Source organism: Choristoneura fumiferana, chromosome 7, assembly GCF_025370935.1.
Source record: "Choristoneura fumiferana chromosome 7, NRCan_CFum_1, whole genome shotgun sequence".
Lineage (NCBI taxonomy): Eukaryota > Metazoa > Arthropoda > Insecta > Lepidoptera > Tortricidae > Choristoneura > Choristoneura fumiferana.
This window is the reverse complement of record NC_133478.1, coordinates 9158065-9185715: the sequence shown is the minus strand read 5'-3', so window position 1 is coordinate 9185715 and position 27651 is coordinate 9158065. Positions and strand designations below refer to the sequence as shown.

General features: G+C 38.2%; 4 protein-coding genes across 4 annotated transcripts in view; 2 read left to right on the top strand and 2 right to left on the bottom strand.

Moving 5' to 3' along the window:
* Positions 1-179: 179 nt before the first annotated feature.
* On the bottom strand, positions 180-9429 carry LOC141429656 (transmembrane protein 185B). Its single transcript, XM_074090082.1, has 7 exons — positions 9225-9429; positions 8972-9148; positions 8528-8735; positions 6820-6949; positions 6252-6382; positions 5379-5502; positions 180-3203 (listed from the first exon to the last, which is right to left on the bottom strand). The coding sequence occupies exons 1-7, from the start codon at positions 9272-9274 to the stop codon at positions 2941-2943; spliced, it is 1083 nt and encodes a 360-aa protein (XP_073946183.1). The 5' UTR covers positions 9275-9429; the 3' UTR covers positions 180-2940.
* Positions 9430-9955: 526 nt separating this feature from the next.
* On the top strand, positions 9956-11691 carry APP-BP1 (Nedd8-activating enzyme E1 regulatory subunit APP-BP1). The gene has a single exon (XM_074090079.1). The coding sequence runs from the start codon at positions 10045-10047 to the stop codon at positions 11650-11652; it is 1608 nt and encodes a 535-aa protein (XP_073946180.1). The 5' UTR covers positions 9956-10044; the 3' UTR covers positions 11653-11691.
* A 267-nt stretch (positions 11692-11958) lies between these two features.
* LOC141429655 (uncharacterized) lies at positions 11959-13674 on the bottom strand. Its single transcript, XM_074090081.1, has 2 exons — positions 12875-13674; positions 11959-12470 (listed from the first exon to the last, which is right to left on the bottom strand). The coding sequence occupies exons 1-2, from the start codon at positions 13583-13585 to the stop codon at positions 12306-12308; spliced, it is 876 nt and encodes a 291-aa protein (XP_073946182.1). The 5' UTR covers positions 13586-13674; the 3' UTR covers positions 11959-12305.
* Positions 13675-17224: 3550 nt separating this feature from the next.
* The window catches only part of LOC141429913 (serine/threonine-protein kinase SIK2-like), a 31306-nt gene continuing 20879 nt past the window's right edge, over positions 17225-27651 (top strand). The window contains exon 1 of the mRNA XM_074090472.1: positions 17225-17897. Within this exon, the coding sequence (XP_073946573.1) occupies positions 17772-17897 (126 nt within the window). The 5' untranslated portion in view covers positions 17225-17771. The remainder of the gene's footprint in view (positions 17898-27651) is intronic.

Genomic DNA, 27651 nt, shown 5'->3' with positions numbered 1-27651 from the left:
GTTCTGAAATCGCACATAAAGCAATAAGCGCATAACTCTTTGCAAAGATAACAGAGGTCAAGGCTTTTTCCCACAAGGCAAACCCAAAAACGACTTTTACGTAATGTGGTAGGTAGAAACTTCATATAGACATCAATAAATTAAGTTTTACGATAGTCTATCGTAAAAAAACTACAACATCCATATATAATTTTATTTATAACTTCAATGAAACATAAAGTAGACGTTGGTAATATGATAGCTTAGTAACAAAACGCACGGAATAGGCATCGTGAACAAATTAAATTTTACAGGAAGAGCAGTAGATATCACAGAAAAAAAAAACAATTTATAATAAAAGTTTTACTAAACAGTAATTAACTAATATTGTCATATGAACATTCACGTTTTAATTCTCCTTTACTGTAAGGAAATAAAAACTCAAATTGCTTTTTTCAAACATTTAGCTTTTGTTTTTTTTTTAAATTCCTTTTATAAAACTCTTCAACTTTTTAGTAGGTACGATGGAGGTGGGAGGTAGTGGCTTCGTTGCTTCATTTATATTAAATGTTAGAGTAAATAAAATTGCTAATAAACTTAGCACGGCTGTAGAGTATTTTAACTTAAGCCTTGCGAATCTGTAATCTTCGTATTCCCAAATCGATACTAAAGAAACCGTCACAACCCGGCCGTCGTCGATCAGCCTTAAACTTTGCCCTAAACCTTCTTGTAACGGGCAAACGTGAAGAAGATCGTGATTTTTAGGGTTTCGGAGCCAAAAATGGCAAAAACGGAACCCTTATAGTTTCGCCATGTCTGTCTGTCTGTCCGTCCGTGACTTTTCTCAGGGACTATCAATGCTAGAAAGCTGTAATTTTGCACGGATATATATATGTAAACTATGCCGACAAAATGGACAAAAAAAAGTTTTTTTTAGGGTACCATAGACGTGAAGTGGGGGTGATTTTTTTTTCTCATCCAACCCTATAGTGTGGGGTATCGTTGGATTGGTCTTTTAAAACCATTAGGGGTTTGCTAAGACGATTCAGTGATTTGTTTGCTAAATATTCAACTTTAAAGTGCAAATTTTCATGAAAATCGGGCGTGTCCCCCCCCTTCAAAATCTAAACCGGTGGGTGGCAAAATTTGAAAAAATTCAGGATGGTAGCAAGTATATCAAACTTTCAAGGAAAACTAAAACGGCTAAGTTTGCTTGAGAATTATTAGTAGTTTAAGATTAAATAGCAGCCTAAGGTATAAAATATACCTAAACTTGGAAGATTCCGTATAAAATACGAAATCCTTAGAAAAATATTACTTAATTTTTCGTAATGGCTACGGAACCCTATTTTGGGCGTGTCCGACACGCTCTTGGCCGGTTTTGTATATTTCGTAGTAGTTCAAAACACGAATACTACCTTTAGTCTGAATACTGTATGCAGTTTATTATGCAGTATTAGAATTCAAGTAATTTCCCAATTATATCCCATTATAATTGTCACACATCAAAACAAGTATGCATAGGTATATATTGCAAAAGATATGTAAAAGTCCTCCTTTTCAAATAATAATTAGGGCAACCAACCCGAAAGGTTAATAATAGAAGGGCCCGTGTCCCCACTAGGTAATAAATCAAGTGAAGCGTATTTTAGCGTCATTTAGGACGCGTCGTTGTCACGAACACGGCGAGTGATAGCCACTCGGCACGGAAGGGCTCGCCTTTATACAAGAAAATATTCAACCCGAAATTACACCTTTGTTAAAATTATTTACAGTCCTCTTAAATCATAATAAAACATTAGCTTTTAACATTTGTTAAACGTGGTACTTAGCTTAGTCCGTAAAAATAAAAATAGGTAGTTATAAAATAAATAGCACCTGAACAGCAACTTAATCTAGTTTACTATTTCGCTAAACAGCGGTGAGAATTAATAGGCACACATTAACAAAATTGATCTACTTTGAATACAATGTACTGCTATGTTTAAACTGATCTACAGTTAATTGCATAACAACGCTAACAAAAAATAATATTAAAAATATTGATCTAGGCACAATGAAATCATTTAACCAACAGTAATTTAAAATGACGAAAGTGTGCTAAGACATGGACCTGCATTATTTTTTATCTTAATGGGTCATTAGCATAAAAACCTTAAATGGTTAGATTAGAACAGAATTTAAAACCAAATCTAATCTAGGTATTCAAATCTTTAACATGAGCAATTTTTGTAAGTATATTTATTTTTTCGGGATCTCGGAAACTGCTTTAACGATAAAATTTGCTATGTTGGGGTTATCGGGGGTGAACAATCGATCTAGCTTGGTATAAGTAAAATCGTCCAGGTACTTGTTTATAAATACACCATTACATTATACATCCACCGTTATTGAAAGTAAATTATGAATATTAATGAGATCGTCTAATAACCTGAATTTTTCAACATAAAGTCCAATGTTTTTGACTTTTATACATACACGTGATTTCTACAGACAAGACCCCTTTCTACCCCTCACCTATTTTTTCGTTAATTTTACGAAAGCTAAACTAGTTGTTAATCCATCAACACATTGTTCCTAATTAAGTCAAAATACATTGGCAAGAATTGAAAACAAGACTTGAATCGTATTTTCTATTAAAAACCACAAACAAAGCGCAACTTATTGTTAGTGCTTTAAGCCACAAGATACTGCTTAATGTCATGTCACGATTAACAAAGTAAACCTTGTCCATTAGCCCCATTAAAATTAATAACTAACAACATCGCAACTATACGTATCCAACAATAAAAATAAATCACATCCCTATAATACTTTCTACGCCATACTACGATTTGTAGCTAGTGCCAACGCTAACGTAATATCAAACTTAACGATACGTATTGCTTTTAACACTTATTAAGCTGAATATGTACAGACGTAACGAATGAACACACGATACTTATTTCCTGGTTTAAAGCATCAATCAGGCATGTCTATACTAGTAACAGGCACTACTGGTTTCATAGCTTCGTTTTTCTTCTGGTTTTTGTGGGAATTTTTATCTTTATCTTTTTTGTGGGTAGTTTCGTCCCTGTAGGGCTCCGGAGCGCCAGGCGACTCGCTGGGGACAATGTTAGAGCCCCGGTTTACGTTGTTGTTGTACGCGATGTTGGCGTATTCTTGTAAAAGCGGGAACACGGACAGCAGGAACTGGCAGAAATCTTTCCTGATGCCGAACCACCCTGAAAACAAAAAAAACATTGATAATAACAATTTGAATATTCAAAAATAAAAAAAATGACGGGAAAACTTGATTTCGTTGAGCAATCATACTGCTGATAAAACAAATAATAGAAAAATAAAAATGGTAAAAAGAGGGGTGTTATAAGTTTTACGCCAGTGTCTGACTGTCTGTCTGTGGCTTCGTAGCTCTCAAACGGATGGACCGATTTCGATTCGGTTTTTTTCACGTAAAAGCGAGTTTTCTTGCGGTGGTTTTTAGCTATGCTTCATTAGAAAAGGTACAGCCGCTTTTGGGATATTAAACTTTGTGGTGACAACGTCGGGGGTTTTCACCTATTCTAAGTTGGTTAGGTTATAAAATTGTAGACACGAAGGTTACAGGAAGGTTAGGCTTATTGAAGTTAAAGAAAATCAATACGCAAACAAAATAAACCAACCCTGCAGTTATTAGGAATGTCTGAAAACGAATGTCTTTGTCTCTATTGTTGGCGGAGCATGACAAAACACGTCCAATCAATCGATATCGAATTTTTGCAAATATTTGGACAGTATTAACGTACTTTATCATGCATAATAAACATTAAATTTAAACGTTTAGGCCATATGGAAACAGAGGCCGTCATGGGTATTTTGGGTATGGGTAACTATCAGTAGTTGTTTTAGGAACCTTGGCTTTTAAAATTACTACTGAACGCGATAAATACTAATGTTCATATTGTAGAAGTAAATTACAACAAATTTAACGAGGCAGGTTTCAGTAGCTTCAGAAAACACTTTCTTAGGACATTCACTGCAACGTATCGCTATGAACTACGCTTGTATTTAACCGGTAGCAGCATTTTTCCGCGTTGTAGCGAAAACTGTCCAGACATGAAATTCAACTATTACGATCTTGACACCGAATATAGTATTTTATGCAACTGTATCGTAATAGGGGTCCTTAAAACACGAGTGTGGGTTATAATAGGGTCACATGAGTGTTTTAAGGCCTAATTAAGTACAGTTGCATAAAATATTTTATCTATATCCATATATTAAATCCTCTATCATGTGTTCAAGAACCATTGAGAATGACCTGCATTAACGAGAACTAGGTAGGTATGTCTGCCCCACGAGCTGCGCCCCAGTGCGTCCCCCGTCCCCCCGTGCTGTAATGATGTATGAAATCTCATTACGATACAGCCGTGTTCATAATATAATCCAATGTCGTACCTATGGTTTTTGAACGCATAGTAAATTGAGGATTTACTATATGGGTGTAGATAAAATATATTATGTTAATGTAAACGCAATTGCTAATTCTTTATTCATCATCCATCATCATTATAGGACGCCGTAGGTGGTCCACTGTTGGACATAGGCCTCCCCCATAGACCTCCAGTTGCTTCGGGTGGAAGCGGCCTGCATCCACCATGAACCCGCGGTTTTAACCAGGTCATCCGTCCATTTCTCTGGTGGACGTCCTACGCTACGCTTGCCGATCCGCGGTCTCCACTCGAGAACTTTTCGGCCCCACCGCCATATTTTCTCTGTCTATGCCCTGCCCATTGCCACTTTAACGATCTAATTCGCTTGACCTGTCGGTGACCCTCGTTCTTACATTAAATCTTGATTGTATATAGGTTTTAGCATTTAAGTACGTCTATATGTAAGAAAGAAGCCGCTTCTATTGGATCTTTATCAGAAAAACTGCTGGCTTTTCGAATTACTTTAAACTGTTGACAGCTTCATCTAAGTATAAGGGCACTTTCACATATAGGCGTTTTTGTCGCGCGTCTGTAGCGCTTCTGTCGCGCTGCAGTAGCGCGACTCGAATCCATACATATTTAAGTAGCGCGGCTGCAGCGCGACAGAAGCGCGACTGCAGCGCTCCAAGCTAGCGGTGGCAGATACTGTGAAGCGCGGCTGTGGCGTCGCGACTTAGCCGCTGCAATGTGAAGAGAGGGTGACACTATTTACCGGCACGGATAATACCGACTGGTGTCAAACTGACAAGAGTTTCTATGGGCGTGTACACGAAATATCATGCCGGTATTTCCATGTCGGTATTGTACGGCCGGGAAATAGTGTCACCCTGAAGGGATTCGCTGTGCCGCGCTTTAGTCGAGCGCCAAAAACGCCTATATGTGAAAGCGCTCTAAAGTTATCTGGATATCTCGTAGTGCCAAACTTACATTTATTGCCGCCTTTCGAGCTAAAGGACATGATGATGAGCGTCGCGTAGCTCACGAACAGGGGACTGGCCACCGCCGTGTATGAGAGGGATAGGCCATCGTCCAACTTGTTAGTCAGTAACACCTGCAAGACCATCATAAGAAATTTAATACAATGCTTCACCCATTCTGTCGTCAGCAGTATTCATTTTTAATACAAACTTTTTTGCTGACTAATTTTTGCATTGTCACCCAAAAAAACTACATTTCCGTACCAAATTTCAAGTTGATACCATTAACCATTGAGGAGTTCCCTCAAGAGGAGACGACCCTGGCTGCAGCATCAAGTTGTATATCATATAAACGCATTGTCATTGAAATTGAATAATCATGCAAAGTTTCGCGTCTGTGCCTGGTATGGTGGTGTGTGGTATGTGGCTGGCTGGACCACCTGGATTTCATTATCAGATTTACATAAGTATGCTAAGTTGTTAAACAGAGCTCAGGATATTAGCCTGTCACGGAATCCCTCATTCGCATAAATCGTAATGTATCGCTTGCCCTTAACCAGACTGTAGAGGTGTGGAATTTCCTGCCTGAGTCTATGTTTCGTGAACACTTTAATCTGCCTGTTTTCGGATTTGTATACCATGAGTTTTGAAGAACCCATACATGGTAAGTACACGGTAAAAGCAATCTCTGTGAAAAATTTCAGCTTGTCTACATAAATATAAACAGTTTAGTCACCATCGAACATAAGTTGTTGTGCACTCAACTCAAGAATATAATCCAACTTTGAGCGTCAACCAAGGAAATGCCCTTCCAAAATATCTCATGGTAAATGTTAAATAAATGTCACACAATTAACGGTTACAAAATTACTAACTTACTTACCTGAAATACTAAAATAGGTATGACAGTAAACGTGTACGCGAGAGCCGAATTGAAGCTCGTGCGCCGCTGTTGTATGTTCACGTCGGGCGTGCGCAGAAGGATGCCCGCGAATATTATACTATATAAGACCCCTGAAAGGAAGAACAGATGTTAACTTACAAATTGTGTCTTAAAATATTCTTGAAACTCTTTTACGCAATATCCAACAAGTCTGCTCAAACCGCCTGTCCTTGATGTCTACTGGCTGTCACAGAAATGGGTTCTGAGACCCATGCCATTATTTTTTTGCAATTGTTGTTTTTTCTGCCAGTATACCCTGGTCTGCTTCCACATGCGTCGCCAGATGTTAGAACGAGACCACTGTATCTTTGTTTGGCGATCAGTTATGTCAAGGACTTGAGCAGATTATTTGCTAAGATTTATTTTATGATTAGATTGCGATTTAGTGTAAGAGCTCACATATTTCTTAGAAAAAAATCTCTAATTTATTTGTGTCATGGATTATTATCAAGACTAGAATATTTTATATAGTAATGTAATGTAATGAAAATATGAAACATACACTCACCAACTAGGCTTAAACACATCAAGATCCAGAGTGGTACAAATATCACCTCCCAGGACCAGTTGATGAAATCATCTAGTTTCAGTGCCAAGAATATGAACTGCAAGATATTCACAGCACAAAACAACTCCAACTGAAAATGTAAAATGAAACTTACTTACATTAAAACATAGCTACTTGAAATGAAAAAAAAAAAAAAATGCAGAAAAGGTACTTCGAGTAGAACCTAGTCATTAAAAGCTTTCAACTTTCTAAAAATAAAGTCACTAATAAAACCTAACCTAACCCTGGTATTCCATGGATTTAGCTACTATACCTATAACTAAACTATATAAACCTTTGTCTAAGTTTAAGTTATTATTGGAAACATTTCCACCCCCCCCCCCTCTGCTGAGGTACAATAAAAAAAGGCCCTTCACATTTTTCAGCTCCATTCCTTAGTATATAGAAACTAATGATGAACACTTGCTTTGTTTAAAAGGTCTAATCATACAGATGGCAGAGACTTTATTTCACACTTTGTAAAGATAAAAATACTCCATTAAACAAACGTTTTATGCTTATGATTAGATAATAGCATCATTTGTGATATTATACCTATATAGAAATTGCTTCATAAAAATAAAATCTTTCTTGACAAGAATACTTATGTGACAAATATCCCATTACTAAATAGATGACTAACTGTTTAAAATATTGCAGCAAACAAATTTCATATCATCTATATGGAACTGAAAGTATGTTCATATATTAAATAACTTGCACTCGGTACTCCTATGCTCATATTTAGAACACAATTCCTGTTTTCTATTAAAACAATACAAGAAATGTGTGGGTGACACCAAATTCATTAATAAAATAACATGCCTAAATCAATGGTGTGTGTGTTAAGCAAGAATAATCATAAACAACACCATTAACTGACCATTCATTTGTGTCCTGCTACATGTTGTGAAATATAACAGGCTAATTAAGTATAATTGACAATTCATCAAGTGTCTCAATTAACTAATTATATATAATTAGTTTCAAAGTGGCCTTGCTTGCTAGGTTAGGGGGCCGGGGAGACTGTCCCAACTCTTGCAATATTTAGTCTAAGGCCCCAAGCTAGTGGGGAGCCACCTAGGCCTTTCCGACCCAGTCTTACCATGTATTTAATAACATCTATGACTCATTGCCTGATTGATTGGTCAGGGCCTATAAATTCTATACAAATGAGCTATGTATACATGAAACAGAATAAAAGATGCTATGCAAGTTAGGGCAGTTATATTGAAGGTAAAAATGAGTTTCAAAGTAACATATAACCCATTGTGTGATCAAGAGCTTTTTTTGGGTCATTTTGGATAAGATGACAAAGCTAAAAGGTGATTGAAAGTAATAACAAAAATGCATATTTCACGCATTGTTAGTTAGATGCCGATAGGTTAAAGGTAGAATGGAAAGTTTCATACAAAACATGTACTTACATTCTATTCTCCTTTACATCATTTTATGTTACTTAGGAACCTTTTCTTTCTACTGTCAATGTGAGTTCCACCTTCACATTGTCTTAACAGTTAGTATTTCTCTTAACCCATCACGCATCCAAGACTCTACAAACTTTTTTGTACTATTGGTAGTCTCTAGGACATTCATGCAAAAAAAGTGAGGGACTAATGTAGTCTCTAGGACGCGTGACGGGTTAAATATGTAGTCAATTTGCACCAACCTCGTAACTGCGGTCATGCTTGACAGACCATATGCAAATAGCTATGGACACTATGCTTATAAATATTAGGGGTATGAAGACCAGTATCCAGACATGGCGCCCCATGGTTAGCTGGTCACAGACAAGCAGCTCGAACATTAACAGGATAAGGTGGATGGCAAGACTGATCAGCATGGCTTTGTAGTGGATATATGCCTCGCCCTCTAACCTGGAATATGCAATGGTAAGTTTTATAAGCTGAACTACATAGTCCCTCAATAACGGAATTGTACATCAATACATACTTATATGATATGGTATATGAGAACATGCAGAAGCATTTACTGATGACATTGAACACCACATTTTTTTATAGGTAAATATTAACACATGCTTTCATTATTAATGTAGTAATCCATAGATTTGTTCTGACATGCTGATGGTTTCATGCCAAATATTTTTTACCTGAAGTGAGGATACTGCCACCAGACATAAGTGCCAACTGTTGCACCAATCACAACAAGGAACTTCCACACCCATATCGGTGTGAACACGGCCCAGTACGACCATGTTATCGCATTATCAAGCTTCAAAGCTAGCAAGGCTGTAAAAACTAGCAGACAACTGTGGACCACGAATTTGCTGCAACGAAAGATAGTATACATGTAGCTGTTATTAAACAACACTTGATTGAGTATTGACAGTAACTCTAATTTACCTAGGATTAAAATCCTGAAACAATGTTTGTAAATTCATTTCCGTACACATTAGTCCAACGGCAATTCTTTAACATTGCTTTCACTGCACATTTTCGTAAATATATCGACGACGACAACATCTACCTACTCGCGATGCATACTTGCACACTAACTAACTATCACTATATATAACATAAGTGCACAATTCACTCACACACGTACAATACAATAGAACTCACTCCACGGACTTGGTGACACTATTATTGCCGGCACTTACAATACCGATATGGAAATACCGCCCGGATATTTCGTGAACACGCCCATCATATAAACTGCAGGGCTACCATGAAACTCGAAGTTCGTGTCGTGCGGTCCCTCTCGCTCTCGTATTAAATAGTATAAGTGTCAGAGGGACCGCACGACCCGAAATTCGAGTTTCGACACGAAATGTTAGGTCGGTATTGTAAACTATTGTACGGCCGGTAAATAGTGTCACCCACCCCACGGACTTCATATAGGCACACAACACAGCAGTCACCTTCATTCAAGTCATAGACTAAGAAATTAAAAATAGTTATTTCATCTGGTGTGTTGCAGTCATTGTTTTAACCGTTCTCAATTTCGCCTTGGATTTGATGAAAGTATGTCGTTGTCCTTATTTTGATTAAAACGTCATTTCATTTTAATTGACAGTTGTTTCGTGATTGATGGCTTGGCTAGCGCTGAGCTGAATACGTATTTTAGCCTGCTTTGCTTTTATAGAAAAGGAATTAAGCAAAAACTTATTAGTGTTGTTGTTTATCAGTACCTTGCTACTTAGAATTTATTTAACCCTGTTCAATGGCATCTCCGTCACCAAAATCTCCAGAGCAAAGTGAGAAGAACAAACAATATGACCGGCAACTTCGCTTATGGGGTGATCACGGGCAAATAGCTCTTGAAAAGGGACACATTTGCTTGATAAACGCAACTGCACTAGGGACTGAGATATTGAAGTCCATTGTTCTGCCAGGGGTCGGCGCTATAACTATCGTCGACGATTGTACAGTGAGTGAAGAGGATATTGGAAGCAATTTTTTTTTAGAAACTTCAAGTAAAGGATTGAATAGAGGATCTGAAACATTGCGACTTATATTAGAATTAAATCCTGCTGTTCAGGGTCATGCAGTTCAAGAACCAACTGGCCAAATATTGCAAGAGAACCCAGATTTTTTCAAATCTTTTACTGTAGTCATAGCTACTGCTCTTGGTGAGAAGACTATCAAGGAACTATCACAACATTTATGGGATATAAATGTAACTTTTGTTTTGGGTCGATCTGTGGGCTTCTTAGGTTCATTCAGGATTCAGATAAAGGAACATGCAATCATTGAATCTCATCCTGATAATGAACAACCTGACCTACGACTTGATGTTCCATTCCCTGCACTCTCTCAATACTTAGATAGTATAGACATTGAAACTCTAGACTTAAAAGATCATGGCCATATTCCATGGATAGTCATCATTTATAAGGCTGTAATGAAATGGCAGAAAATCCAAAATGACAACAGGTGGCCAATGAGTAGGAAAGAAAAAAATGAAGTTAGAGATTTGATCCGTGAATTTATAAGAAAGGATGAGAATGGAATTCCAATCAATGAGGAGAACTTTGAGGAAGCTCTGAGAGCTGTTACTACTGCACTATGCCCTACATTTTTGCCAGTCAAGATACAAGATCTGATCTACTGTAGTGCTGCAACTAACTTGACTAAGGAGAGCTCACCTTTTTGGATCATGTGTTCTGCTCTAAGAGGCTTCATAGAAGCTGAAGGAAAAGGCAAGCTACCTCTTAGAGGAGTACTGCCTGATATGACTGCTTCAACAGAGCATTATGTCAAGCTGCAAAATATATATAGAGCTCAAGCAGCATTTGAAGCAGAGGCAGTATATAGAAAAGTACAAGAAATTATTAACCAATTGCACTGTGATTGCATCAGTGAGGCTGATGTTAAACTCTTCTGCAGACATGCTCATAATTTACATTTAGTGAGAGGATCTAGCATTGCTTCAGAATATCAAAGTGGTCCAGTAGCATCCTACATAGCCAGACATCTGGAGGAGCCTGATGTCATGATGGTACACTACATTCTATTACGAGCATCTGAAATGTTCCGTTCTGAACATTCTAGGGCTCCAGGAGACTGGGAACCAGAAGGCGACATAGCTATTTTGAAAGCTTGCGTTTCAAAACTCCTTACAGATGTATCATGTCCACCATTCCCTAAAGATGACCATGTTCATGAAATGTGCCGTTATGGAGGAGCCGAGATACACAGTGTATCAGCATTTTTAGGAGGTTGCATTGCCCAGGAGGCAATCAAGATTATTACTAAACAATACAAGCCAGTAAACAACTTATTTGTCTATGATGGAGCTTCAACCAATACTGCTACATTTACCTTTTGATTCTGCCATGTGAATAAAATGTGAATCAATAAAAATCTTTCATTTATTTTAGCCAACTATGACAAATTTAATTTAGTAGGCTTAGAAATTCTGGGATGTTACATACTTTCATCTATATTTGTACTAATTACTGCAAACATAATAAAGAAGTTTATATAACCAATGAAAATTACTATGGGGGCATTTGGGGATATTACACTACTTTATCATTACTATGGGGATGTGTCAAAAGAATGCTGCACATTGCTTCTGTTAAAGTCTGTAAAAAGTAAAGGAAAACGGATAAATTGAGTAATACAAGGCACCAATTCTTCAAAGTTGTGTATTTTGTTTAGCTTGGACATTTAATCAATCATTTATAACCTTATATTCAAGATATAAAAGAAGTCAGATAAAACATTTTTAATAACAATTTTTGACTCATAAATAAGAAATAAAAACTTATCACATGACAATAAAAAATATTGAAACAAACTATACATTTAATTGGCTAAAACCACACGGATATTCAATAGCACTCAATAGCAAGTTACATCAGGCTATCATTTTTAATAACAGCAGGGTTCACTTTATCATAGTTATGCCTGAGAGGAGTGGCCTCCAGAAGTATATAAACACAACATTGAGAATTTCCCATTGGTTACCTACAAGTTTCACCTTAGCCATAGCTTCAACCGCAGCGCATCCACTCCATTGAGGTAATATCGAAATAAACGCTTGTCACGCACAAACCCCAAGTTTTCGTAAAGTATGAGTGCTGGTTTGTTTGTGATTTCAGTTTCTAAGACTACTTCATCTGCATTATCATTAATCATGGCCTGAAACCAAACAAAAATTAATATGAATATGAGGGTAAACATAAAACAGGTAAGAAATGTATGTTGACAAATTTTTTAAATGATAACTGGGATAATACTTACTAATTACAAAAGATTTAAATGTATTCAAGTCTGTGTTTGGGCACCTAGTGTGAATATAGAAAGTAATAAATAATACTGAAGCTACAGTAAGATTGATATGCTGATTGAATAATGAAAAAGATCAGTGGCAATATTGTCTAACACCTCCAACGCTTGTAATCACTCACTATTTCCATCCACATCCTATACCATCATGTGACCGAAAGAAACTGATTGTGATTTTGAGTGTGTTTGACAATAAGATTCCGATTGTAAATAATCTTATTATATTAATGAGATTCTAATTAGAAATAGTTCTTTACCTGTATTGCTTTTCGTACCAAGCTTGAACCAATTTTTTTATTCCTGTATTTCTGATCCACAGCTAGCATAGCAATATATCCTCTTTTCACCACATTTCGATGCATGTCTAGTTTACATACAATGGCACCAATACACTTCTCACCATGAGTCGCTAAGAAGCAAAGCTTAGGCCAGTTATGTATAAAATATCTATAAGTGTAGATTGAATAGGGTTCTGATAGATCCTTCTGTATGACTCTCATGATTTCAGGCATTTGCAGTTCAGATTCGTATGATATGATTTCAATTTCTTCCTGCGACTGACCTTGTAGATCTAAAGTGTTCTCAAGGTTCTCTAGAGCCTCTTTGAAGATATATCTCACCATATTAATTTCTGAAGCACATGTTCCTCTGCTGTCCCCATTGCTGGCATCATTTGACTGTACACTATTTGCCTCTTTCGCGTCTGCATCGGACGCTTTGTCATTGTCGGACGATGAGATCTCCTCTCTCGAGTGATCACTCAAGCCATTTGTTAGGTTGCTATTGATGTTATTAACGTATAAAGTACTAGCTAGAGCCGCACTTAATTTCTCTTCATTTTCTATTCTTACCCCGTCAGTCGTTTTAGAAGGTGAGTTATCTTTGGCGGTTTTATTTTTATTTTTTGTGCTCGTCGTTTTCAGACTACTTTTGACGTTCTGCACATTTTCGTCAGCGAGTTGATTCATGATGATGTATTATACAATATTTACACATTCGCAAAATTAACAGTTTCTAAGAAGTGTGAGAAGGCTTCAGCAATCACACAAATATCTTTTTCATGCCAAAATTAAAGGAAAGTATCACCGACATCTTGGTATCTATCACTTCAATAATACAGTCGAATTGACAGTACCAAAACTGATTCAAATGTTTGAATATAGTTCAAATAAGAAAAATATCCGATTTTAAACGAAAATACGTAAACATTTATTGAAAAATATCTGAAAATTATAACAATTCCTAGTTTAGACCTTCACACATTGCAAAAGACAGTGTAGTCACTCTGAAAAAATGTCTTGTTATTTTTTTTAAGTCAGCTAGTTTCAGCCACTACTAAAAACGCTACAAAATAATAAAAGCCAAAACTGGCATAGCCAAGATAATTTAGTATCCAATCTATATGTGTAATTTAAAAGTACTTTACAAAAAGACGTGAAATCAAAATATTTGTGGATATGTAAATAAATAGCATACTTAACCGCATCCATTTTTAGGTAGGTACTTGCCTCACAGGATATATTTATTTATTTATTCAAAACAGTACAATAATAAGTTTACAGTATGAAAAACCAAAACACCCCTTCTCTACTCCCTCTTTACTATGAATGAAGTTCGAAATTCAATAGGACAGAGAGAGAGATCTGTTGGTAGAAAGAAGGTTGGTAGGGAGTGGTAGGGAGGGAGTAACCATAGGAGTAAAGTAACCCCCCGAAGGGTCGCAAAAAAGTCGCGAACGATAAATATTTGTATATAGCAACATTATCTGAAGATTCAAATTGCCGCCGTTTCTATAATTAATTGACTATGGTAAGCTGTCATTTATTTGTTTTGCATTCTTTGCATAGTTATTATAGTTTACTTTCAAATTAGTGTTTCAATACCAAATATTATTATAAAGTACCGGTTAATAAGTTGTGATGTGATGTCCTGACTTCTGAGCTGATTTGAAAGCTAAGTACCTAAGTAGTAGCTTAAGTATCTAAGTACTTATAATTTCCTAATTAGAGTCCAATTTTCTTCGGATCCGTCACGGGCCCTCCCAATTAATTAGGGTTGCCAACTTTTTTTACAAGAAATAAAGTATATTTACGTCTGAGAAGGGAAATAAACAGTATTTTAGAAAAATTAACAGTATTTTCTTCTTTTCATGTTTTAAAAACAAATTTTTGGGTGCTTCTCGCGCAACTTATTAATTTAGTTTCATTTTTAAAAGCCTCATAGATCTCGTCAGAAGTCAGAACCTAAAATTAAGATAAATAACAATAATCATATTTTTTATTAAATTTACATTGGCAAATTCGTTAAGAACCACCACTATTGTGACTATGCTGTACTGACTTAGTGTGTCCTTAGTGTTAGGCAATGTTGATGCTGAAAACGGTATTTTAGATACTTTATTTTAGTTCAACAGTAAAAAGTATAATGTAGTGAAAAACAGTATATTATTGTTTTTAACAGTATATTTGGCAACCCCACTCCCAATGTAATTTGAGCCTAAGAATTTCCTAATTGGAATCTAACTTTCTTCTACTTTTTTCTTTCTGTTTTAATACCTACGGCGTAACAAAGGTTAATAGCTCAATGGATTAGCCAAGTGATTTACTCTGACAAAGCATTAAAGGTCTTACAAATCTGCTCTTGCTATGGCAGCCCAGCCCGGTGGAGGAGGCATGGCAATATGTCTTTCCTATTTATCATCCCACTGCAGGAGGCATGACATGTCTTCCCTATCAAAACAACCCACTGCAGGAGGCATGGCAATATGTCTTTCCTATCAAATCAACCCAATGGAGGAGGCATGGCAATATGTCCTCCTATCTATCATCCCATTGGAGAAGGCATGAGCATTATACAACTTTGTTTGAAGCTTAGCATTAACACTTAAATTATGATCACTTGTATGTGTGTGTGGATTCATAATGTGTATATTTTTACTACAGTTGGTGGACAATTGGGGTATAGTATAGATATCACCTATATGAGCACCAGGTTAGCCCCTGAGTGAGTTGTACATAGCTGAAGAGTGTGGACATCACAGGAGATAGCTTAAGGTATGAGATCATGTTATTACTATTGCAATTTCCATCAATATTGATATTCAGATGAACTAGCTATATGCTCTTTATTGGGTTTTAACCTGAACTCCGTCAATTACCTTTATGTACAATCCAATACTACTCTGTCAATAACCATCACACAGTACAATCACCCACATAAATTTGGTGGAGATGCTGGGATATAAATTTGGTGGAGATAAATGTTGAAATTTGCTAGAGAAATAGAAAAATGATGGAACTGGCTAATGATTGGCTTTTGGAGTCTTTTTGTATTTTTTATTTCAACTCCAAATTTGTTACTTTTACGGGTATCCCGTGAAACCATATCGAAAATACAAACTGAGACATGGATGCACAGAAAAACCAGAAAAAGAGACCAGCGCTGGGAATCGAATCCAGGCTATAACCCCTACACCACCGCTGGACAGGAATCTGGACACGAATTTTTCCTTTGCATACATATCTCAGGTTGCTTATTTCTACTACGCTACTTATGCAGCAGCACTAGCGACATCTATGTTCCGCTCTCATCGAGAGCGTCACACTCTTTCGGAACCAACCGCTCACCCAGACAAGTTCGATCCCCAGCGCTGGTCTCTTTTTCTGGTTTTTCTGTGCATCCATGTCTCAGTTTGTATTTTCGACTGGCTAATGAGTTCGGAGAATATTGAGCTGCTTGCTACGATTAGAAATTGGTGAAGCCGCTGTAAAAACTAGCTGCTGTGATAATTACAATCGGCCACACCCTTGCAATGAGGGCTATCGTTTTTTGTCTCAGTAGATGGCGCACTGTTGCGTGAGGTTTTTAAGTGTGGCTTTCAGAGTCAGTTATTACGGGCGCTAAAACAAAGTTTAGATTAAAATAATATTTAAAACACCTTAAAACCGTACCATAAAAATATCCAGCAACCACAGTGTTGCTTAGTCCCGTTTTGTTCGGAAAAAAAGGAAGGACAAGTTTCCGAAAGACAAAATTGACCCAAAACACAGACATTCATTGCCCCGTAACGCATAATTGCCATAATTAATTTCAGGTAATGCAAAATATTCCCAAAAAAAATCCAATTATAAATAAACCCGCGTAGCTCACCCAAAAACTATGAGATTTGTCATTTCGGAGACCTCACGCTACACTAGCGCCTCTAGCGGCGAATTCATTCGCGATAGCCCTCATTCAATCACCTCACACATTTTTTAATTATTGACTGCAGGATACAGAAAGCGTCTAGCTAGTGTGACCATGCCTTTATGTATCTTGTTTAAATTTATACATATATATACATTATATATACGATACAATAGCCTGCGGCTACTTTATCTCGAACTTTAACTACTTTATCGTGAACTCGAGATGGTGTAGTTGTAAGAACAAAGATTAGGCATAATCTTTCTGAGAAACTCGTAGGTAATAAATAGAAGCTTCAGGCTTCAGGTATATCTCACGTAGCATTAGCTAAGTATACGTTATCAATAGCTGTGTCGGTAGGACACGCGAGGCTGCTGACGTCACGCGAGGGAACATGGCGGGCGCTGAAGGCGCGTGCCGCTGCCGCAGGTTGCTCGCCGCCGTGTCGCTGCTTCGCTGTGTTCGCGCCGCGGGTCGAGCGCGGGCGAGTCGAGTTGAGTTCAGTACCCGGTTGACAGCCGGCGAGGCGGCGGCGTATCACGTTCCTCTATCTACCTAAACGCGCGCCGCCTCTGCGTGATATTCTAAATCTAAATAAATTTTACACATACCGTTGCCGTATCCCATGAGTGCGTGAATCCAAAATTCCATGTAACATCGAACCGTGCAATATCTTTTTATAAGATTTTACTTTACCAATGAATAACAACAATACCGTGCGTAATCACGTTACAGCAATGATCAAACACCTACGTGTAATGCAATTTACTGAATGACGTTAAGAAAATATGGTCCTGGTCTGCTAGTGAGTGAGAGCCCTGGCTCGGTGATGAGCGACGCTGTTCCACCGACCAAAAACAACAGTGTTATTAGTTTATAGTATTCAATGGACTAAGGACATATAGTATTATGCCACATTTTTTGGATTTGTAGTGAGGTATTGAGACTAAAGTGTGTAAAAGAACGACAATGGCGGACCGCGAACGTCCTGCTAAAACCCCTATTAGGGTGGGTTTTTATGACATAGAAAGGACTATTGGCAAAGGGAACTTTGCCGTGGTTAAGTTAGCACGACATCGAATAACGAAGACTGAGGTAAGTGAACCGGGTCAATAAAACATGAGATGTGTGCTTGATCTTGGTAGGTAGGTACAGCCAACGTCATAAATAAGTGATCACTTTTGTACCTTGTCACTTTAACATCATGTTTAAAAACCCTACCTAATTGTGCAACGACTGAAAGCGACAAGGTACAGAAATAATCACTTATTTATGACGTTGACTGTACTTGTATGTTTAGGTACCTATTCAAAAGCCGCACGGTCTAAGCTTGCCGCATCTCACATTCTATTCGGTACTGTATATATGTAGACAGTGTACACTTGAACCAACTAAATCTTGACCCACTGTTGAACCTTTTCGTAGAAAAAGTCATAGTGACATCGCATTACTTGACAAGGGAATTTATTATGACACTGTGAGAACGTTCTACGGTAGATCAGGAATCAAATGGTTCGACTGTACCTACCTATTTAGTGTTAAACATCTACAGTAGAAAACTACGTTTAGAAAACTACTTATAAATCGTTACATCCCATTTACTTACTTTCTTTTCATAATTAAGTAATATTCAGTTAATCACTAAAAATTAATAACCGCAACTAAATTACATATTAAACTATTAATTACACACATATACTTACTCGCAAAATTTCCCATCCCATTAACTACAGAATTACACTTACCTGGAACGTAAGTTTACCAATAAATCGAGTATATAGTCGGTAGAAGAAAAGATAAGCTCCCACAATCTCTCATCCACTTTGCCGCTGACTATACCTATATTTAGTAGACATAAAGTTTATACTTATACATACTAGGTAAACCATACCTGCGCAGCCAAAACGTCACAAATCACACAGTTTCTTTTAACTGTCACTAAATCATGGCTGTAAAGTAAAGACATGAAGAACTATAATATCAAAGTTTCACGCAGGTAATTACACTCATTTACCTTTCTTTTGTTTATCCCTAGTTATATTGTTGCGGAAGCGACAAATTAAAGTTAATTGTTAATTGACACAATCTTACACTACTTCCCCTTTAACAGCCTACACGAATCCAGCCGATACGCAATTTTCCGCTTCCTCAGGGGTTTAAAAAACAATTCAGTTTTAATCCTGTTATTATTGTAAATGCGAAGTTTGTGCGTGTTTGTCATCCTTTCACGCTATTACCGCCGGAAAATTTGGAGTAGGATTTCATTAGAATTTGTTAATTAGACTGGGCCACGGAAATCACATCGTTACATTTTATTCCGATATTCCTATGTAATCAGGATGTACGCGTACGAAATCTCAAATGCTCAACCGCTATACCTAAAGACATGAATTTTGGCATGTTGTTCTTCATGTCACGTTAATGAAGACCACGATGTAATTTTCCAGAATGCCCACGGGAATTAGAAAATCAGGTAAAGGCTACAGAGGCGGCCTCGTGGTCTGACTGAGGGGCCTTGCGCCTCAACAATTCGTTTTTTGGTCATTTAAAAATTCATTATCTAATAGTGTAGTGTGTTAGTGATGTGCCATCAGTGCGTCGCAAAATTTATCTTTCCTACGCCAAATTTAGGTCCTGCGTTCCGTAGATTACCAAAAATGATATTGTAGTCTTCATTTGTATGTGTATGAAACATACCCGTTACTCAAAGTTTGACTGGCAGAGATCCCCTCATCGATAAGTCCGCCTTTGTACTTAGCACTTTTTTGTAACCTTTTTGTATTATTTCCTTTTTTCTACAAAAATGATTATATTTTGGATTTGGGATTTAAGACTCAGTAGGACCCCCAATTCTCATCAAATCTTGGGTTGCCGATTCGTCTACAAGCTACATAAATACCAGCATATAGATTTTTAATTTAAAACATTGATAAATATCTCATGTTTAATGTTAAACAACGGCGAATGATTTGAATACCTAATTAATATCCTCCTGGCATTGGTCGTCACCTTGCTGCTAGTTTCCTTATCAAATATGAAAAGAGAACTTAGTATTTCGATGTATACGGTATAAATAGCTTTTACGCAGCTATGCTTCGGGCCATAATATGAAGGTAAATCAATTCAAATAAACAAACACTTAATATCAGCTGACTTCCGGCCGATAATAGCATTCATTTAAATTCGTGTACCTACCATGTTTAAGATTATACAAATCTGTAATCAATCAGATGTAGCTTGAATTGACAACATTTCATATTTTTGAGCCCTAAATTTTATTGGTTCTGTGTATTTGGTGGTGCGTGTTGCCTTCAACTTGCGACATGGTTCGTACCTACATGCAAACACGTAGCAAAGCAGCATTCGATGTTAAGAAGAAATTTTTACCTACTTTCATGATATCATTAATTTGTTACTTCTTTTTAAAAAAATCCTTTGATTTATATAAGATGTCAGACCTTTAAACTAGAAGTCCCATGATCCCATCCCAACCAAATCAAAATTCGTGACTGTTTAAAACGTGACAAACAAAAGGCACTAAAATCAGCTTACGTTACGAAGAATGATGAGGAACTGAGTTTGATTCCCAGTCTCAGCTATGAATACTATTCCTACTGCATACTTAAGAAAACAATATTTCCAACGGAAAAACCGTTAAAATATGAACAAAAATATAAAAAGTAAAATTTCCCAGCGTGATAGTGTTTAATATCATATAAGATTACCTAATTCAAGATCCCGCTGTGAGCGGTAAAGTCACGTTTGCGTTCCACATCACGTTTCCGAATTATTTGACCCTTCAAATATAACCGAATCTGTTGGCCATCAGACTTGGGGAACTACTTTACTTCCTATTAAATTTGCCAGATGTTTTGCTATTCGACTTGACGAAAATGGTAGCGGACACGAATCACGATTTGTATTGGAATAAGTTGAAGATTTTCTGTATTATATTATTATATCTAACGGAGTACGTTGGGTAAATCTTAATAATGACGTTAATGAAACACCTGGCGTATTGCGCGTACGGGGAAATTAGAAATGGTTCAGGTGACTTGGTGGGTGGCTATCAGGTTACGTAAGGAGCGATCCTTGCGAGTACCTAATATACTTAGCGTGAGTTTTATCATCGTTAATTAGAGAAAAGCTTATTACGTATATATTATTACTTTTCAAACTTAAAATTAAGAAATATGGTCGTGCAAAGTAATCCAACTCGTTTTAAAAGCATTGTTTTCTAACATCGACAGCTAATCAATAAGCCCCTTTTAATCAGCAGTCAAAGTAATTGAAATCGGGCGTGGGTGAGGTATTCATTTAATAATAAATGGATATAAAACTTTATGATTAGAGCCCGTCTTCTAAAATGTAAATTTAATCATCAGATCGTACACAAAGGCTCTGAACTTCCGAAGTAAAAATAAGGTTGTGATTTTATGCAAGCCAATCATTGATTTAAGCCAATTCTAAATGGGTTGTAATTAACGCAGCTTCTTTAAACTGTCATTTTTGGCTTCAAATATAATTATTTGTCTTCTGAATTAATAAATCAGCGACTAATTTTAAGCGCCTTATAAATACTTTTCAAGCGATTGTCAATTGTGTAATCCGAGCTACGTTTTAATAAATCAGCATGACGATTATTATATAGCAACTAAGTTTGTAATATGCCTACAAATGTTAAGCTTCTAATAAGTGTATCTCTTGCATCTAGAAAACAATTTTAAAATTTAATATTGTCTGTCACCTCTATTTTTATACATTAGTACATTGGAAATTATCACTGAAGCAACCATAAATGAACATCAAATTTAATAATATTATGTCATCAAAAAATTAACAGTTGTAGGTCTAATTTAATATAATGTCCACTATTTTATACATTAGAATTTAAATAATTAGCGACTAAGTGCCCGGCCACATGTCCACGTTGCGGCGTCGTGCACGTTATAAGGCGTCGTCAACGTAAAACGTGGAGGCAGCGGAGCGAAGTGGAGGCAGCGGAGCGGAGTGGAGGCAGCGGAGTACCACGGAGCAGAGGCAGCGGAGCGGAGCGGAGACTGCGCAGCGGAGCAGAGGCTGCGGAGCGGAGTGGAGGCAGCGGAGTGGAGGCAACGGAGCGGAGGCAGCGGAGTGGAGGTAGTGGAGCGGTGTGGAGACTGCGCAGCGGAGCAGAGGCTGCGGAGCGGAGTGGAGGCAGCGGAGTGGAGGCAACGGAGCGGAGGCAGCGGAGTGGAGGTAGTGGAGCGGTGTGGAGGCAGTAGAGTAAAGCGGAGGCAAGAAGCGAAGACAGTGGAGTGGAAGCAGCAGATCGGAGGTAGTGGATTGGAGCGGAGGCATTGGACTGGAGCGGTGGTAGTGGAGTAAAGCGGAGGCAACGGAGTGGAGTGGAGCTCCGCTGCCTCCGCTCCACTCCGCTCCACTCCGCAGCCTCCGCTCCGCTGCCTCCGCTCCGCTCCACTGTCTCCACTCCGCTGTGCTCCGCTCCGCTGACTCCGCTCCGCTCTGCTCCGCTGCCTCCGCTCCGCTCCGCTGCCTCCGCTCCGCTCCACTGCCTCCGCTCCGCTGTCTCCGCTCCGCTCCACTGCCTCCGCTCCGCTGCCTCCGCTCCGCTCCACTGCCTCCGCTCCGCTGTCTCCACTCCGCTCCACTGCCTCCGCTCCGCTGCCTCCACTCCACTCCGCAGCCTCCACGCCACTGCCTCCACGCCGCTGCCTCTGCTCCGTGGTACTCCGCTCCACTCTGCTGTCTCCGCTTTACTCCGCTGCCTCCACTCCGCTCCGCTCTACTGCCTCTGCTCCGCTGCCTCCACTCCGATGCCTCTGCTCCGTGGTACTCCGCTCCGCTCCGCTGTCTCCGCTGCACTGCCTCCGCCCCGCCCCGCCCCGCTACGGCGGGGCTTCTATTTTCTGCTTTGAGGTACAAAAGGCAACGACCGAACCTATCATTTCTTCTGTGTTGTGTATCAAGGCTAAAGCGGCCCGCCAGAAAGTCGACTAAGCCCCGCTATGGTGGGGCTTCTATTTTCTACTCTGAGGTTCAAAAGGTAACGAACGAACCTATTATGAAAAAATGAGTGTATTTTTGTTAAAGACGTTCACTTGTAAATCTTGTCTAATTGTAAACAAATTTACATGAGACTCGTTGCGGTATTCTAAATGCAGTACGCTCATTGGCGGGCCGGCCGGTTACGGCGCGTGCGCGCTCTTGTTCCCGCGCAGCGCACCACGAGGTGTGTTGCTAATTTTCATTAAAAAAGAAGACGAATTATTAATTTAGTTGCTAAGTCATTATTTACGATGCTCTTTATTGGGGGTTGATTTTGATTAAATTAGTAGACAGATATTGAAGCTCAAAAATAAATAAAGTAGCTGACTTACAATATTAGTCGCCAAATCATCAATTTTGAAGATAAAATATTTATCGGTAGCCGTGTTATATTATTTGTTGTTCGTAAATTGTCGTTCCATTTTGCATAATTTGCTGGTATTGTAAAGAAGGCATATTAGTTATTAGTTTTTCTTTACATACAAAAACAGATGTTCCGTTGCGGGTGCTAAATAAAACTTTAGTCGCTGCACTTATTATTTCCCATTCTAAATCATCCCGTGTTGTGTCGGGTTAACTTTAAACCTAAAATTGCTAAAAGTGGGTCCGTCCGAAGCGGTAACGTTTGGTGCGCTCTGCCTACCCCATTTGGGAATACTCACAAGCGTGATGTTTGTGTAATTTTTGTGCAATATTAAATGTTAAGCCGGGTTGTTGCTAGCTAACATAGGTTTTTTCTGCATCCTCGGATATTGTTGCTGATGCTGTTATTAATATTAATTAAAAAAATTACACAAATTATGAAATTGTTAGGAAATATAATTATTGTATTTATTTTTATATACTTAAAATTTATTAATATATTATAATTTCATATAGTATATCATTATTTTTTATCAATAATCATAGCAATCTCGTAATCACGCATGTTAGAATAATATTAACAGTAGTGCTGATTATTCGCGGATGATGATTCTGATATTTACAACTATGTACCTGGCGTGATAAGCTAGCTGTATTCTTCGAGGTCTGGGTTATAGTGAACCGTGAGACTGGTGAGACTCAGACGTTTGCTTAGCGGTACATTTTAAACAAGAGTAAGAGCTATCACTTGAATAATTTGACCTAAATGTTGTCGTCGTAGTTGCTAAATGCACCTTGTTACAATTAACAGCGTTAGACTGAACTTAATGACGAAATGAGATGTCCTTCCTTTACTTTAAGAAGGTGTATTTCGATGTAGTAACACTAAACAGAGCTGCGTAGTATGATAATGTTATGCAGTGGACGTTTTAATAGCCATAGAGTACCTGGTTAAGAGCTTAGCGTACGTAATGCGAGCGTACCGGCCGAAGTGGGTCGTTGGCCGAACTGCGAGGCGCCATCGTCGTGAATGACTCATTGGCTGCGTTTTGATGTAGATTTCACGCAGCAAGCAGATTCTTGTTCTTAACTGGAAGTGCATTAAAACTCAGGGGCACCGTTGGCTCGTGTAATGGTGCGAGGGTGACGCATTCGTACCGTAGGTTACGATGTTTCGAAGCCGCCGCGTGTTGAATGAATGCACCGAAATAACAAAACGGACGCCCTCGGCCTTCGTTGCCCGTGTATGCGTTAGCGAGATAGAACGTGCTATGAGTAAACACAAAAAACCGGTTCAAGTCTACGGTTAAAATTGTTTGGTATCTTCACCTCGTTATTTAGGAATGCTGTGAATGAACTTAGTTGTGGCCCTGTGGCCATGGCGAGGAGACTTTCTACTACAGCTGGCATATTATTGTTTATGTAAATATGCAACGTTTATTTAAAGCAGTAATAAGAAACTATGTAGTAAAAAAATGTTTAATGCTCATAACACTTCGAGACCATATATTGAGTTGTAGCAATAAAATACAAACTATACAAATTGTCTGGGTACTAAGAACGAGCAGACGAAAAAAGATCTCACCTTTCTTGTTAAACTAAACAACGTAGGCAAGTGTCACAATTGGGTGATGAACGTGTTTGCCAAATGTTCCGCGGAATATAACCAATCATTCAGCACGCGGCGCGGGCGCGTCGGACGTCGGACGCCGCTGCCGCGTCCACAAATACACGACACCGACCTTGCCTGCGGTGTGGGATGCACGCTTGAAGTTGTTTTTATTATTTTACGTTTTTCTCAACGAAACGCTAGTACAAGGTGATGGCCAACCTTATCTCGAACGAAATACGTAGACAACGACGAATAATTTTAGACTGTCTAAAACAAAAACAATGAACACTTTGTTTCCGTATGCGTTCGCAAGTCTTGCCAGGGGCACTCCACAGGAGGTCAAATACACAAGGGTCATTACATGATCCCCTTCAAAATCATTATCGGGTTGCGTTGTACTTATTTACCTAGTTCCAAGCACCAATACATACCTATATACGTAGTTTTAGGTTAAAATACTGAAACCAAGTTTTTACGATGATCGAAAAGTGATTTCCGATCTCTAAATGATTTCTCTGTTCAAATTCTTGTATTTAATTTGCTTTGTTTATTGAAAAAAAAAGCGCACCGAGACTCCTTCGCAGCGCATCGAAACACTTCACAGAAACTTTACTTTCCTTGAACTTATGCATGTTACACTGTGCTTGCAGTTTGGTAAGCATTTCAACCGCTTCATTTTCTTAGTCACAATGACTGGGCTGGGTCTAAGACAACAGTTATTTTTTTGTATTCCTGCTACAAAAGAGGAGAAATCATTTAGTTATGACTAGAATTTGACCATGTGATCCCCCTGGCTATAATGCTTATCCGCCCTTGAAAAATGTGCCCTCGAAAATCAAACGAGATAAACGCTCGAATTGACCAAGTACCGCAGGGTTAAAAATAAACTCTAATTGCTGTAATCGTCAAATCTGAAAAATTTAACTTACGAACAGTGTACTTAACATAATTTTAAGTCGACAAATTAGTTTGCATTAGTAAGATTTTTGACCTTGTATCCTTTTATACAATCTTTTGCGGACATTATTTTAGCTATGTAGACCATTGATGGTCCACGGACAACTTTTTGGGAACCACGGGTTCAGTGAGTTGACTGTATACAGTTTCTTACTTATGATATGATTATGACATTTCTAACTTTATTGTTTGAGAGTTAAACATGATTTTTATCTCACTGTTTGAAGTCTAGCCTCTGCGTGGTATGTTTTTTGCTTTAGATAAAAGCCATTATTGTTGATTCTCTAATATTTACCCTGCTCATTAAAATTACTGTCTGCATCGAAAATACAAACTGAGACATGGATGCGCAGAAAAACCAGAAAAAGAGACCAGCACCGGGAATCGAACCCAGGTCCTCAGCAATCCGTGCTGCGTGCTATAACCCCTACACCACTGCTGGACAGGTATCTAGACACGAATCTTTCCTATGCATACATATCTCAGGTTGCTTATTTCTACTATGCTACTTAAGCAGCAGCACTAGCGACATCTATGTTTCGTCGATAGACGTCACACTCTTAACTCTTGCTGCTGCGTTTGCTTTCCGAGAATCTTACGGCATTTTTAGATCGCCTAATTGGATTTAATTTTCTATCTATTGATTTGTCTCATTTGAGTTTGAAACCGTCAGCTCTGGAAACAAAGAGCAAATATATGCATTAATTAAGATATTTATTTACTTTCCGTACCACCGAGCATTTGTTCGCGTGGTAACTGGTTGTAACATTCTCTCCAATGAATACGACTCTACACTTTTCCATTTGCCTGAGTAAATTCGGTTTCACACGCACAGAGAACATAGATCATCTGTCTACCGGTGAGATGTAATCTCGGTGTAATTTTCGCTTATACCTATTTCGGTCTGAGAAAAAGAACAATAATTTATCTTATACTCGTAAATAACCACACTAAATTGTGTTGTAAAAACCGGTGTCGTGACGAAACTTATCCCAATTCCCAACTAGATGATAATGCACAGGCCTGTCATCGATAAATTTAACGTGGAATTCCTTATCCTAATTTAATTAACAAGTGTGTTTAATTGGCTGTTTTTCTAGCTGTTTTTTTTAACACATGGCCTATTATTATGTAAACAGCAGCAATTGGTGCGTTAAAAATCTCGTTAGCTAAATTGCGAGTTCGATATTGCTTGGTGAAAGTTGCTTCTGCTTGTTCAATTAAGTGGCTAGGTATCCGAGTAAAGTGATAATTATTTTTATTTATCGAAGATTCGTGTATCTAGACATGCTGGGGGTGCGTGATGGCCAGTCAGACGGGTATTTAGCCAGGAAATCTTTTCGTATGGCATGCGCTCCGTTTACATTGAGGCGCTTGAAAAATGTGCGCTTGACGCAAATGCGTTATCTATTTTAGAGCTCTGCGTCAGTAGCCTGCTGTTATCTGCTCTGTGCAGTCTGGCGGTCACCCCCGTAGGCGTCTTTTACGTCCTGGAAGAGAATCCCACCAAATATAGTCCTATCCCTATCGATGTACGTAATCTTTGTAGCTGTAATAGTTCCATCCTCTCTGTTATTTACAGCTTTCATTGTGGACTTTTATTGCCTAGCTATTATTGCACAGCCTGATTATTGATTTCTCTGATACTGGTGGGTTTTTCTATCACTACGTTTTGTTTGACACTTAAACTGGAAATAACGAGCAATTAACTCTTCAGTGGTAATATATTAGTATGATTCATCAGTCAGGAATTTCGAGATTATCTGGCCAGAATTATTTTCGTAAGAATAGAGCATTGTGACGTGATATGAAAAAAAAAATTGGCGAAGTTTCGGAATGACGTACTATGCTGGAACATGTCTTTATTTT

Coding starts and splice junctions, on each gene's coding strand:
- LOC141429656 (XM_074090082.1), bottom strand. CDS start 9,274: ATGTGTACGGAAATGAATTTACAAACATTGTTTCAGGATTTTAATCCT. Junction 8,736..8,971: donor TGGCAGTATCCTCACTTCAG/GTAAAAAATATT, acceptor TGCATATTCCAG/GTTAGAGGGCGAGGCATATA. Junction 3,204..5,378: donor CTCGAAAGGCGGCAATAAAT/GTAAGTTTGGCA, acceptor TTTTGTTTTCAG/GGTGGTTCGGCATCAGGAAA.
- APP-BP1 (XM_074090079.1), top strand. CDS start 10,045: ATGGCATCTCCGTCACCAAAATCTCCAGAGCAAAGTGAGAAGAACAAA.
- LOC141429655 (XM_074090081.1), bottom strand. CDS start 13,585: ATGAATCAACTCGCTGACGAAAATGTGCAGAACGTCAAAAGTAGTCTG. Junction 12,471..12,874: donor TGGTACGAAAAGCAATACAG/GTAAAGAACTAT, acceptor GTTTGGTTTCAG/GCCATGATTAATGATAATGC.